General features: G+C 43.1%; 1 protein-coding gene across 1 annotated transcript in view; it reads left to right on the forward strand.

The window, feature by feature from the left end:
• Positions 1–449: 449 nt before the first annotated feature.
• Positions 450–12,530, forward strand: part of SGCD (sarcoglycan, delta (35kDa dystrophin-associated glycoprotein)) — a gene marked incomplete at its 5' end in the record, with an annotated part of 74,866 nt that continues 62,785 nt past the window's right edge. Inside the window, one exon of the mRNA XM_010153057.1 lies at positions 450–551. Coding sequence (XP_010151359.1) covers positions 450–551 — 102 coding nt within the window. The remainder of the gene's footprint in view (positions 552–12,530) is intronic.

A 12,530-nucleotide genomic window follows, 5' to 3' on the forward strand; every position in this document is an offset into this window, starting at 1 on the left:
TCTACATATCCAAACCTCATTTTGCTGGTTCAGTGGAATTAATCACACGCACTCTATACGGAGCTCAGTAGAATTAATCACCTAGTTTTTACACGGATTCGCTGTGAATGAGGTGGTGTATTAATGTACGGGCAGCCGGGGAACACTACGGTGAATAGTTTCCTGTTAACACAGAGCATCGCTGCTTCTCTTTGAGCAGAGATGACTAGCATAAAAGAACATCTTTCATCTGTGTAAATGCTTTACTGGGGGGCATTGCAGATTGCTCTCAATAGAAATTTTTTTTTCACAGAAACAGAGCTAAAAGGATAACACAAGTAATTGCATTCTCTAGTGCCTCCCAGTGCTTTACATGTTCCCCTCTATGGGGGTTAAAAATCAGCTACTGGCAGCCTGGTGACATTAGTAATTGTAACTAATGGGATTGTTTCTTTTTGTCGGTGTTTTAGGATGGAATGGGGAACCTGAGAATCACGGAAAAGGGTCTAAAGCTCGAAGGAGATTCAGAATTCTTGAAACCTCTCTACGCCAAAGAAATCCGGTCAAGACCAGTAAGTTGTTGGGAAAGGATTAAGCACGTTTATTTCTGTAGCCCTAACTGTACAAACCATGAAGTGGCAGGGTGGTGTGGTTATCGGATAAATTACTTTGCCCATTCTGTACAAATGTGATCTGGGGAGTGAGACAGTGGGTGTCCTTTGGGTACCTCATCCGGATACTGTCTCCTCCGTGCAGTTGCAAGGTTGATGCACGTGGGTTTACTGTGTAGTTAAAATGCTTCCAGGACCTCTGAGATTCCACATTGTTTTTTCGTGTCCTTTTGAGATAATTCATAAACATCCCTCAACTAAGAGACCTGATCTTTCCAGGGTAGAGGGATGGCAGGCAGTTGTGAAATCCAGCTCATGTTTAAGTAGTTACTCCTTTTCTGCAGAGTGGTGATGCCCTAGCACAAGGGCCTGATCTGTTTTTAGCTGGCAAAATAAACCTGTATTATGTGCTCAGTCCTATTTCATGTTGTGTTTTAAAATTATGTGCAGTAAAAATTCAGTGCTGCTAGGAGAGACTGCTTGACAAAAGTGGCAAGGATGTTAACAACTGAAAATGAGAACGAACCCAAGTGTGATTGAAATAGCATTCTCATAGCAGTACTTCATTGACTGTCGGTGACTTTTGCTCTTTCTGATGCAATCCTGTTTGTCCCGAGCTGCTTTAAAATAACTGAAACGATTATAGAGAGTTTCCAGGATCCTTCTGGAAAGATGTCATCTATCTTGTTTCCTGATGCAAAGTGTTAATTTGAGTCAGATACCAACCTTCCATTTTGATAACAATGGCAGATAGCTAATTAAATAAAGTTAACATGCCTTTATCTCAGCATTTCAGTGGTCTTGTAGAAATTGGAACTTGTAGCATAATCAACACAACATCCAATACAATATCCGATTTAATTATTGAAGGTTGTAACCTCAGTACGATGGCTAGGAATTGATGTGAACAAGCAGAATCATTTAGGAAGAAAAGTTAATGAGAAAACATTCGTATCTATAAATGCTTCCATCCCTGAATTACAACAGAACTATAGAACCTTACATGTTACACACTTTATAACATAAAATGTGTGAAAAGGTGCAGCACTCAGTTTGATAAATAGACTGACAAATTGCTACTTCCCTTGCTTCTCCTCTAGTTAGATTGCTGGAAATAATATTTGATTACTAAGAGAACTGAGAACCACTTCCTGCTAGTGGGGAGTTTACTGTTTATGTATTATCCTACTGATCTACATTTTAATACGGCGGGGGGGGACAAAGCTGTCCCCGTCCTGAGGTTATGAAACTAGTTTCCGCACCATTGACAGTGTAGTGAATGCAAGGAACAAGAAATATAAAATAAGGCCTTTGTGTGTGTTCCTTGCATTATCCCACCTCCAGGATTGTTGTTGCTGTTAGCTGGGGAAAGATCTGGTTGCAAGCCAGCAGGTCTGATCTACAGCCTGGTGGGTTGGAGCATCCCTGCCTGCTTCACTAGATAAGTCCTGGAAACTGTGCGAACCGTACGCTGCCATGAACCACGTGCATGGTTTCTCCGACGTCCCAGTGGAGTTAAACTGGAATAGCCTGTGCTGGCATTCGGGTTGCTCACGGTAGTGCTGGAATTACTGCTGGGCTGTGGGTAACAGTGGCAATCCCATTGATTTCAGACAACTGCTTTCTTGTGCTGCGCGTGAATTTGACCTCTTGCAAATGAAAGGGTTGCGGTCAATCAAAGGATGATAGTTACAGAATACTGAATATTATTATTAAATAATCAATGCTGTATTTTTAAAGAACAGTAGTATGAGCCAGTATTCTCTTGGAGGGAAGTGTACTAGCAATTCCTGAACTTGATGAATATTGCTAAACTAAAGTGCCAAACTCAGCACTCAGTGGTACAGATGAACATCCATAATAATTTCATAGTAATCTTCTCTGGGTTTTCAGAATTGCATAATGCGGCTTTAAATATGCAAAGTGTAATAGAAACAATATGACAAATAACAGTTAAGTAAAGAGCATCCCAGAAATAAGCTGACATATAATACTTTTCATGTGTTTAATTAAACAGCCTAGGAGTTGTGTACAGTAATAGATAATGGTTTTATATAAAGCTCAAAAGACTTTCAGACACTCGTTATTTACAGAAGACTTTCATTTTTTAAAAAACTAATTTCATCCCAGTAGAAGGGGCGTTGGTGCTACGGGGAAATGGCAGGGGAAGAATCGCTTCTTGTGTAAGTGGCTGCAGTCCCGTGACCTCTGTGGAGTGGGTTTTCCCACTCGTGTGTCTCTGCAGTGCTGCTCCCCACGCTGCCCTGTAGGCAGAGCTGGGCAACCCCTGCCAAAATATCTCCAAAGGATGAATTGTGATAAGTCTGGAGAGCCTGAATTTGTCACTGGTGCCTCTTCTCTGCTGCACCTCTTAAGTAGCAGGAAGGTGGTAATTAAAAGTACGCACAGACGAGCATTCCGAGGAGTTCCACATAAAAGTGGATTTCTTTTTCAGATTCATTTGGCAGGAAGGGAAGACCAAGGGTTGGAGAAAAGGGAGAGTCTCAAATGTCATCCCAAGAGACTGGCTGTGTGGGAACCTCTGGGCTTCCGTAATTTGTACCTTAAAGAGCTCTAGGTACTGCCCCTTCATCGCTGTTGGGACAGAGCAGCTGCATTTACCTTTTGGAAGGTAACTCATTGCAACTGTAATTACGGCCAAGAAGAGCTGACCCTGTTGTACTGTGGCTTGTAATGGATGACAACCCAACAAAGGCATCCGTCTAGGAGTCCTTTCAAAAATGTTAGCAGAAGGATTGTACCAAAGTGGTCAGTCTCATTCCAGAGAAGTGTCCGTTAAAATTGCTGACACGCACTGGCTTCTTAAAGCTGCTTCCAGCCAGTTTCTTTCTGCATCACCGCTGCCTCCTGCCTCAGGAATGACACCCTCCAGGCTCGCTTTCCTTTTCCCTCACCCATTCAAGTGTGACCCCCCAAATCCCTCTCTCTTCATACAATGAGGGTCTCTATTCCTGTTGGTTCCCCATCCTAGTCCTGGATCAGTGATACTCAGTTTGTAGTGCCTCCTGGATTAGGAGCCTATTTCTAAGCATCAGAGCTTGCAAATAAACACAACCCTGTTACTGCATGTGCCTAAAGTTTATCTGGAGATTAATTAATAGTAACTGGTTGTAACAGTGTTTGCACCTTTGTAGTCTTGTTTTCAAGAAATGAGATAGATGCATTCCCTTTTCCGGGAGTGATCAGAGCATCTTGAACTACCAGCTGAACATATTGCACGCTAAACAGTATTTTCCATGCCACTTGCATGGAACATGAGCATCTTGCTGCCTTTAATTAAGAAGTTAACTGGACCATGAAGTATTGCCTGTGTAAATAAAAGTGATTTGTACTTTGTCAAGGAGGTGCATTAGGAATCCTCACATTTCTTTACTTGCACATAAATTATGGAGATTATTAAAAATTGGAAGGGTCATCTATAAACCCATCTGTAGCTCAGCTGCACTGTCACTCTCAAAATGTAGCTGTCTTTATAACTGTTGTAATTTATTGTTGCCTATCGTGTGAACCATCTGCTTGCTTATAAATCAGACAAACTCTGACTGAAAGTTGCACGCAGCAGCACAAATTGTTAATTTTATGTGCTGGAAAGCAATGGCCACAGTTTGGTGGTCTTCAGTCTTCATTGCCTTAATTTGAATAGAAATTTAACACTGGAAGTTTTCCTGCCTTTGTTGAGAAGAGCTGCTAACAAGCAGGTTGCTTGAAACTTAGAGTAAGCACTGAGGTAGCTGTCTTAGTGCAGTTGGGGTGTTCTGAAGCTGCCACATCCAGGTCTGTAACTTAAAAGGGGCAGGACAGAGAATAGGCTATGTGCATTTTCCATTCCAATAACAACAAAAATAAAATCCTCTGCTGTGATTATACAGGAAACTCAAGTGAATTACTTCTCTCAGGAGCTGTGTGACAACCAATGAGATGATAATCTCAGCTTTTGGAAGCAGGGAAGGACATTGCTGTGATAGGATTAGCATGGGTTTGCCCTTTCAGTGTTCATTGCAAGTACACAGATAGAAAAAATAAACCGCAGTTTGCAAATGTTTATACCTGGGCTTAAATTTTCTTACACTGAATTCTTTTAAAGACAAGTGTATGTATTGGCCTGACCAAGAGCTTTTTGCAATATAAAGCTCTGTACGGGGGTCCTGTTCGTTCAGCTCTTCTTGCAGGTTGTCCTACTGATGGGTGGGTCTGGGAACATAGACCTAAACACGGGCCCCAAACCCTCTTGTCTGTCCTCTGCTACCTGGGGGACCTCCAAGCGATTCTGTTGGTGTACAGGTGGGAAGTGATGGCAAAATTCACTGAACAGCTTTTGAGGAGATTTTAAATGTCTTTTAAGAGATCTCTGTGTGTTTAGCCTTCATGCTGAAGGTGGTCTGCTTCCCATTATTTTTAATCAACAGAAAAAAGAATTTAAAAGAATAATCCCATACAGCAAAGGGGAAAAAAAAAAAAGCCTGAAGCAAAGTACAGTGGTTTGTTTTTGGTGTTTTGGGGTTTTTTTTCCTTTCTTTGGGTGATGTTAGAGGTCTCTATCCTGCTCCCTGTGGCAGTGAGAGCAACGTGCTTGCTCAGAGCGTTGGAGCAAGCCTGCTCTCATTTGAAGCTTTTCGAAATAACTAGTGACTACAGTGGGAGAAGGACTGGGCCTGTCATTAACACTTGGCTGCGATTCTGCAAGGGCATCTGTTTGGCCTAAAAAATTCACAGTTGTGAATTAGGGCTGATAACTGCTATTCCCTTTACTGGTGTTTAGTAACTTCTCATCAGCATAAAAGCTAGACTAGCAAGTGCATAAAATATGCTTGTCTGTACTTTACATTTTCCCCAGCCAGTATTTGAATGATAGAAATTTTAAAGGAAGCTTTTAAGAATGATAAATAATTATTTTGCCAATGTACTTGTCTCACTGTGTTCAGATCTGGAAGAAGAGGGGTATAATTGTAGAGCACAGAAGCAGTTCTTTAATGGACATATTCTTTTGTATTATTTGCTCAGCAGGTCTACTTGTCTCAAAGCTAAAAATATGCACTGAAAAACAATAACCCATGCATTTGGATTAAACAATGACATGTGCCACAATGGGTCATACCTGCCTCGTAGCCATAAATACGTATTTATAAACGATATAACATACTAATTTGGATTAAAAGGCAACAGTCACCCATGAGGAAAGGCAATGCAGATGGCAAGGTAATTGCAACGTTGTATGATGCTCAAACTGTGTGGTAGAAATCTAGCTTTCAGTAAAGGCTCAGATGGATAGCATGAAAGAATGCCGCTGTTTTTTGAGAAGGGAGACAGAATGATTCCTTTTCTTCCTTTGTCAGAGTTTACAGGGCAATAAAAGGATATTGAATTAGTTCCTGATTTTTTGGTCTACCAAAGTGCTTAAGGATTTCAGCACGCTCACTGAAACCATCGCGGGGTGGAAATGAAGTTTCTCTCCCTGTGCTGCTGCCCTTCAGCAGTCCCTTCGCCCTCCCACCACCTCTTTGGCCATCACTCCTCCCAGCGTTTAGTTATTCCCTTAGTGTTCGGTTCTCTTCAAAGAAGAGAGGGTTGTTTTTTGCACATTAGGATATGAACAGCCTGTAAGAGCTCCTGGCAGCACATGGAGATGTTGGTCTCCTGCCTCTGGAGCAGTTCAGCTGCTACTGTGGCTTTGGGCAGAAAAAACTCACACTGTCCAAGCTCGACTTCTGAAGCATGATGCTTCCTCTAACTGCATCTTTATAGCTTACTGCTTCTTGGTTAATTTTTGGCAGCAGAAGTTAAAATGTTGTTTAAAAGCCCAAATCATTTAGAAAAAAAAAGCCAAGGTTGCTTGTGATGGCACAGCCAACAAAAGCAAGCTGCTTGCAGCCATGCCTGGCCATCTCACAGTCTCCCTGCAGGGTTTATTAAGCGTTGGCGGTGGCACCACTCCAGATACCTTGTCACAGGTTCTGTGCCAGCATGCTTTTGCTACAAATGTCCCTCTCAGTTTGGTCAGTTTGAGTCTCACTTGCCTGACAGCTATCAAGAAAGAAGAGCTGGCAGTCAGCAGGACAGTAAAAAACCGAAGCGGCTGAGGCATCGTTTTGGCAGAAGCACCCTCACCTGATGCACAGATACTGTCGCCTTCACCATCCAATGCAGATTTGAGTCCACACACAGCAGTAGACTGCGAGCGTCCAGTGGGATTTATAAAATTGATATGCTCTCCTCTTAATAAATTTCATTCTGAAGCAACAAAATCGGGAGAGCCTACTTCAGACTGAACCGCGGTGCCCCAGCACTTTGGGGGCAGTCGGTGGCTCTCTGATACTGCCAGTGTGCTGAAGAGGTGGAAGTTTAAGTAAGTTTTACAACAACTGTGAAAACATTTCGCTTTACTTTCATCGTAAACTTTGCCAGAAGTCTCTCAGCTTTGAATTTCAGAGCAAATGTAGGCCGGCTGAAGGGGTACTTCCAGTAACACCAGACTGAGATCTTGCTTTGGCTGTTCCCCATTGTTTGCCTAACGAGCTGGTGTTAGATGGCGCGCACTGAGAGCACAACAGCGACCCGAAGCTTTCCACCAGCTGCAAAATCAAAGTATCCCGAAGATGAGCAATGGAGGAAGCTCCAAAGTAAACGTTGTGAAATAATTCCACAAGTTGCATTCCAAAGCAAAATCTCGTGGAGATTCAAAATGCCGATGGCATTTTGAAAAGGATTTCATTAAATGTTGCTAACTTGTCATAAGCTCTCTTAAATGGAAGGGTAATGGCTCATAACATTTGTAAGCTTTTTAATTTCATGCAATATGAGCAGTGTAATCAACACCTATTAAAGTCAATCAGCTGTGCCAAGTGGGCTACCTACCTCAGCTTTCCCCTGTATTTTCATCATGGGTACACCTCTGAACTAACTCCGGGAGCAACGTTGTTTGCATTATCTTATCCTAACTTCAGTGGAGATTTTGTGTCCAGAAAACCAGCTATGGTCATTGCAGAAGTGTCGGAACCCATAAGCTGAATAAGCACTTTATAGTCAGTGGTTTACACCTTCTAGGGGAGGAGTTTGAGCCATGGAGTTGATTCGGACTAGTTAACAGCTCCAGAGCTAAACATGAAGAAGATGGAGAATTTCCCACTCCCAATGCTTTGGATTTTTTCCCTTTGACAGGTGAAATTTCTCTGCTTGAGCTGGTTGCGGGAGGAGAAGGGAGCTGTTCAGATCGTGTGTTTGCTTTGCTGTTCTGATCCGATCCCCTCTCGTCTTCGTTTTGAACCTTCGCAGCTGGACTCTGCGGTGGTAGGAACAAGTGATGCGGCGCAGAGCTCAGAGCGAGCCGCTGGGCTCGGGCTGGGTGCCCTGTGGTCTCTGAGCTTTTGCACTGCAGTTTTGCCATCATCCCAGAAATGCTTTGCACTTCAGCTCTGAAGAGGAGGACAGTGGGGCAGTTTTGTGGTGGGGCTTCATTTCCACAGAAGTGTTGCAAATCGGCTAGCATCGTGTGTTCAGCTGAGTCACCAGCCTTGAGACAGGAATGCACTAGAACTGAAAGAATAGAATAAACACTTGGTATAGTTTATTCCTCCAAAAGGAAAAAGAAAAGGCATGGAATTAGTGATTTTAAAGTTGAAAGGAAAAATGGCTGAGCTGAATGAATTTGGCAGGCAGTTTCTTGCCTTCCTTGGACATGCACCACTCTAGTAGTGTCTGTTATTTTCGGTTTGGCATCTTAAATTTTCATGCTACCTCTATGAATTAACTGGGACGTTGCTGTGAAGCTCATTTTTATTCATTAGCCATTTATTATGGCCTCTCAGTATCTCTACAGGCTTGTAAACCTTCAGGAGCTGTACATCATCCTTGTTTTTCTATGTTTAATCTTATATTAAAAAAAAAAGCAGCACAGGGGGTTTACTGGGGGATTCATGAGTGTGGGGCAAATCAGTCACACCTCCTGATGGTGGGTTTTCTGTTGCTTAACTGAGTTGCCAGACAGGAATTACTGTTGAAAGAGAAGCTCTGCTTGCAGCCGACTGCCACTGACCTGAACCAGCCCATGGGACTGGATGCATGCCTAGAGTAGCCTGGAACTCTCAGTCCAAAACTTGATCCAAATTTCATCTTAATAAGCTGTAGCCTCAGAAAGAAGTAAGCCTTACAATGCACCTGGAACTGCTCAGGGAAAAACATGTGCGATCGTGTACTGCTGCAGTTCTCTCTCTCAAGGGCAAAGGCCTTGGGTTTAAGGATTTACTGGGTCTAGACATTGCTGCTGACAATCAGGATTCTGGCTGCTTTGAGAAGGCTGAAATATAAAAACAACTTCTTAATGGTAAAAATGAAAAAGGAATAAAACTTCATACAGTATGGATGGGGAGAAGATAGAGACAAATAGACAAGGGAAACGCTAAAAGTCAAATAGCAAGATCCAATTATAAAGAAAAAGAATGTTTTTCTGATATTTCCAAGAAGCCTCAAGAGCAGAGCTTCGTGACTTCTTTCCACAGGACAGCAAACACTTCTGCAACTCTTCTGCTGATCAGAACTATTTCGGCAGCAGTTATGTATTTTGTAAGGCAAGTGTTACTCGGCACGCCGAGCTGTGCTGTCATTAGGAAGTGCCGGCACACACAGCTGGTTTTACAAACAGATCTGTTTGCGTGTTCTTGGATTTGCAACAGGAAAGGAAAGCCAGACCTTCCAGATTTCATTCACCAGTTGCTATGCCAGTAATGAGACTTTCTCTGATTGTTCTGTTTCTAAATGACAAATATTGGGTTGGGAGAATGAAGAATGAAAACAAGAACAACTCTGAATATGCTGCTGTTCTTTTAGGGCAGATTGGTTGAGGCTCTTGGGAATATTCAGTTGCTTCTTTTGAAAGAAGAAATAAGATTTCTTTGGCTGTTAACATTTCCCTGACTGGAACATCTCTGGTTTTGATCTCTGTCTGAGTCTGTGCCTGGCAGTCTACTCCCACATAAACCAGTGTCTTTCAGGAAGGGAGAGCCCCACGGCGGCACCAGTGGCACAGCATTGGAGAGCAGGACACTACTGCACGTGTGTGATTGAAATGGCTATAAATCTAGTCAGAGAGACAGGCAGAGACGAGAGAACAGGAGGCTCAGGGGGAGATGTTATCACTCACAGATTCACAGAGTGGTAGGGGTTGGAAGAGACCTCTAGAGATCATCTAATCCAACCCCCTGCCAGAGCAGGATCCCCTAGAGCAGATCACACAGGAGCAAGTCCAGGGGCTTTGGAAAGTCTCCAGGGAAGGAGACTCCACCCCCTCTCCGGGCGGCCTGTTCAGTGCTGTCACCCTCACAGGGGAGAAGGGTCTCCTCCTGCGCAGGTTGAGCCTTCTGTTTCCCAGTTTATGGCCGTTGCCCCTCGTCCTGTCACTGGACACCACTAAGAAGAGCCTGACCCCATCCTGACACCCCCCTTTAGGCACTGATAAGCATTGCTAAGATCCCCCTCAGCCTCCTCCAAGCTAAACAGAGCCAGCTCTCTCAGCCTTTCCTGAGCTCCCTACAACTAACCGAAGGGAGGGTGTCAGGAGGGGGGGTCTCTTCTCCTAAGTGACAAGCAACAGGACAAGAGGAAACGGCCTCAAGTTGCACCAGAGGGTGTTTAGATTGAATGTTAAGGAAAATGTCTTCACTGAAAGGGTTGTCAGGCGTTGGAACGGTCTGCCCAGGGAGGTGGTTGGGTCACCATCCCTGGAGGGATTTGAGATGTGTTGATGAGATGCTTAGGGACATGCTTTAGTGGTGGACTTGGCAGTGTTGGGTTAACCGTTCAACTTGATCTTAAAGGTCTTTTCCAACCTAAAAGATGTTGTGACTCTATGATCTATGATTCTGACTTCTCAGTGAATCATTGATTTAGGCTCAGTCCAACCAGATGTTCGATTATATGCATAATTTTTGGATGTAAGTATTTTCATTGACATCAGTAAGGCTATTTGCATGCACAGAGTTGGGTGTATGTTGTGGGTTTTGCTGCATTATGCCCTATAATTTCTATGTATCCTGCATGTGTGTGTCCAGCAGCCCGAGTCTATCCTGCTGGTCTCCGTACAAACATGGGAACAGATACAGCCCCTCCTCCAAAAGGTTTTATGTTGTCAGTAGGTAAACAGAGAATGGGGCAGGAGATAGGGATGAGGCTGAGCAAGGCAGCTCTCTCATTTGCTCTTACAGCAGCTGAGGATTGATGTGCGGCATCTTGTGCTCATGGCACGGTCATTTTAGTAGATCACATGCCCCAAGTATAAAGGAATGCGATGATAGAGCTGATATGGTAAAAATTGCCCTTCTTGAGGGGTGAAGGAAAGCGTCTTACATGATGCTCATTTTTTGGTTGTTTCTTTTTTCAGTATTTACTGCAGGCTTTCAGTGTAAAATGTCACAGGTCCATTGATTCAGTCTTGATTTGCTGTGATTCTGAATCCAATGAACTTTCTGGTTTGCTTCCAGTGTGGCCCTAAAAGGTGGGATAATTTTCTGAGGCAGGTTGTATGAAGTGCTATCAGGGAGTTTGCTCCTCATTTCTCTCTGAAAGGGTATAATCTGTAGAACAGAAGGAAAAATTCAAGGTGTTTCAGCTCACAGCATTTCTTCCTTTTTCGTCCATCAGGAAATGATCCTTGTTTACCATCCTTCCATGGAACAGCAGGAGATTCCTCACTTTCAGACTTCGAATTTTCCATGAGCAGGAGTAGAGCAAAAGCGTCCATGGCTTTTGCCTTCTCACCGTTGAGTTTTCCCAGATAGCATCAACTTCACAGTGTGGCTGTCACCCAACTTCCCCCAGAAACGTCCCTTCTAAGGACGCAGAGATGTCTTCCTTTGCAAGTCCTTCTTTTTATTGTCTACAGGAGACAATTTATACTTATTAAAGTGTATTTCAACTGCAGCAGTGCTAACATTTGATTTGTAAATCACTGTCTGTTTATGAAAATGGTGAGTAAAAGCATGCCAAGATTTGCACAGCATCTTAGTCAGTGCAGGATACTTTGATGGATTCTTTATTTTTAGTCTAAAAATATGTAATGAAAGTCGCTTTTATGACCTAGACATTTTCCTTTCTCTTTCTTTCTATTTACAGCGTGATATTCTGCTTCTACTTCTTTTTCTCCTTGAGCAAAACAATATCCCGTTCCATTGTCTCTTTCTTGATTGAGATAAGGGATAGATTTGTCATGGGGCATTTAATGAATAAAAGTGGTTAACATCTGAGTTCTGCTTCTCTGCTAAGAACCAGCAGCAGCAGCTGCAGAAGATTGCCTGTGGCACCATGAATGGGCGGCTACTGATTTAGAGAGAAGCGTGCTGTTCACTGAATCATCTGTATCACTCTTTACAGTGCCTGGAAAGTCATCTTTTCCAAGTACTAATGCAAACTGAGCTTTCCTCTTGGATGTGATCTGACAGGACTGCAGTCCAAGGCAGCACAGCTGAAGAATAAGATGTGGTTTTTTCCAATGAGAAGCTTTTCAAGACATCAATATTTAAAAGCAGAGAAATAACTAAAATTACAGACAATCAGGTTGATTGAGGGGATAAGAGAGGTCATTTGTCTGGCAGAACAAACATATCTCTCCAGCAGGGCTTTCAATGCTTTAGCCAAAAGCTGTTGTCTGTCTTTTGATAAGGTTGATCTGGAAGTGTATGAACTCATTGGTTTTCATGAAATCATTTTTTAAGGTGTGTGTTGTGGGTTAGGATTACAAAGTGGGCAGAGCTGTTCATCACCCTAGAGCAGGTGATCTCTTCCCTTAAGCAGATTCACGGTTGTGTTGTACACACCGGTGTAGCCACACGGTGGACGCCAAATAATCTGTCATCCAGACGCACACCAATTGCTGTAGAAGGCCAAGAGTAAGTGCTCAACCTGAACTGATTTAGGGTCTTGGTTTCCAAAGAG

The sequence above is a fragment of the Eurypyga helias genome, unplaced genomic scaffold (assembly GCF_000690775.1).
Source record: "Eurypyga helias isolate BGI_N326 unplaced genomic scaffold, ASM69077v1 scaffold6856, whole genome shotgun sequence".
NCBI classification, from domain to species: Eukaryota; Metazoa; Chordata; class Aves; order Eurypygiformes; family Eurypygidae; genus Eurypyga; species Eurypyga helias.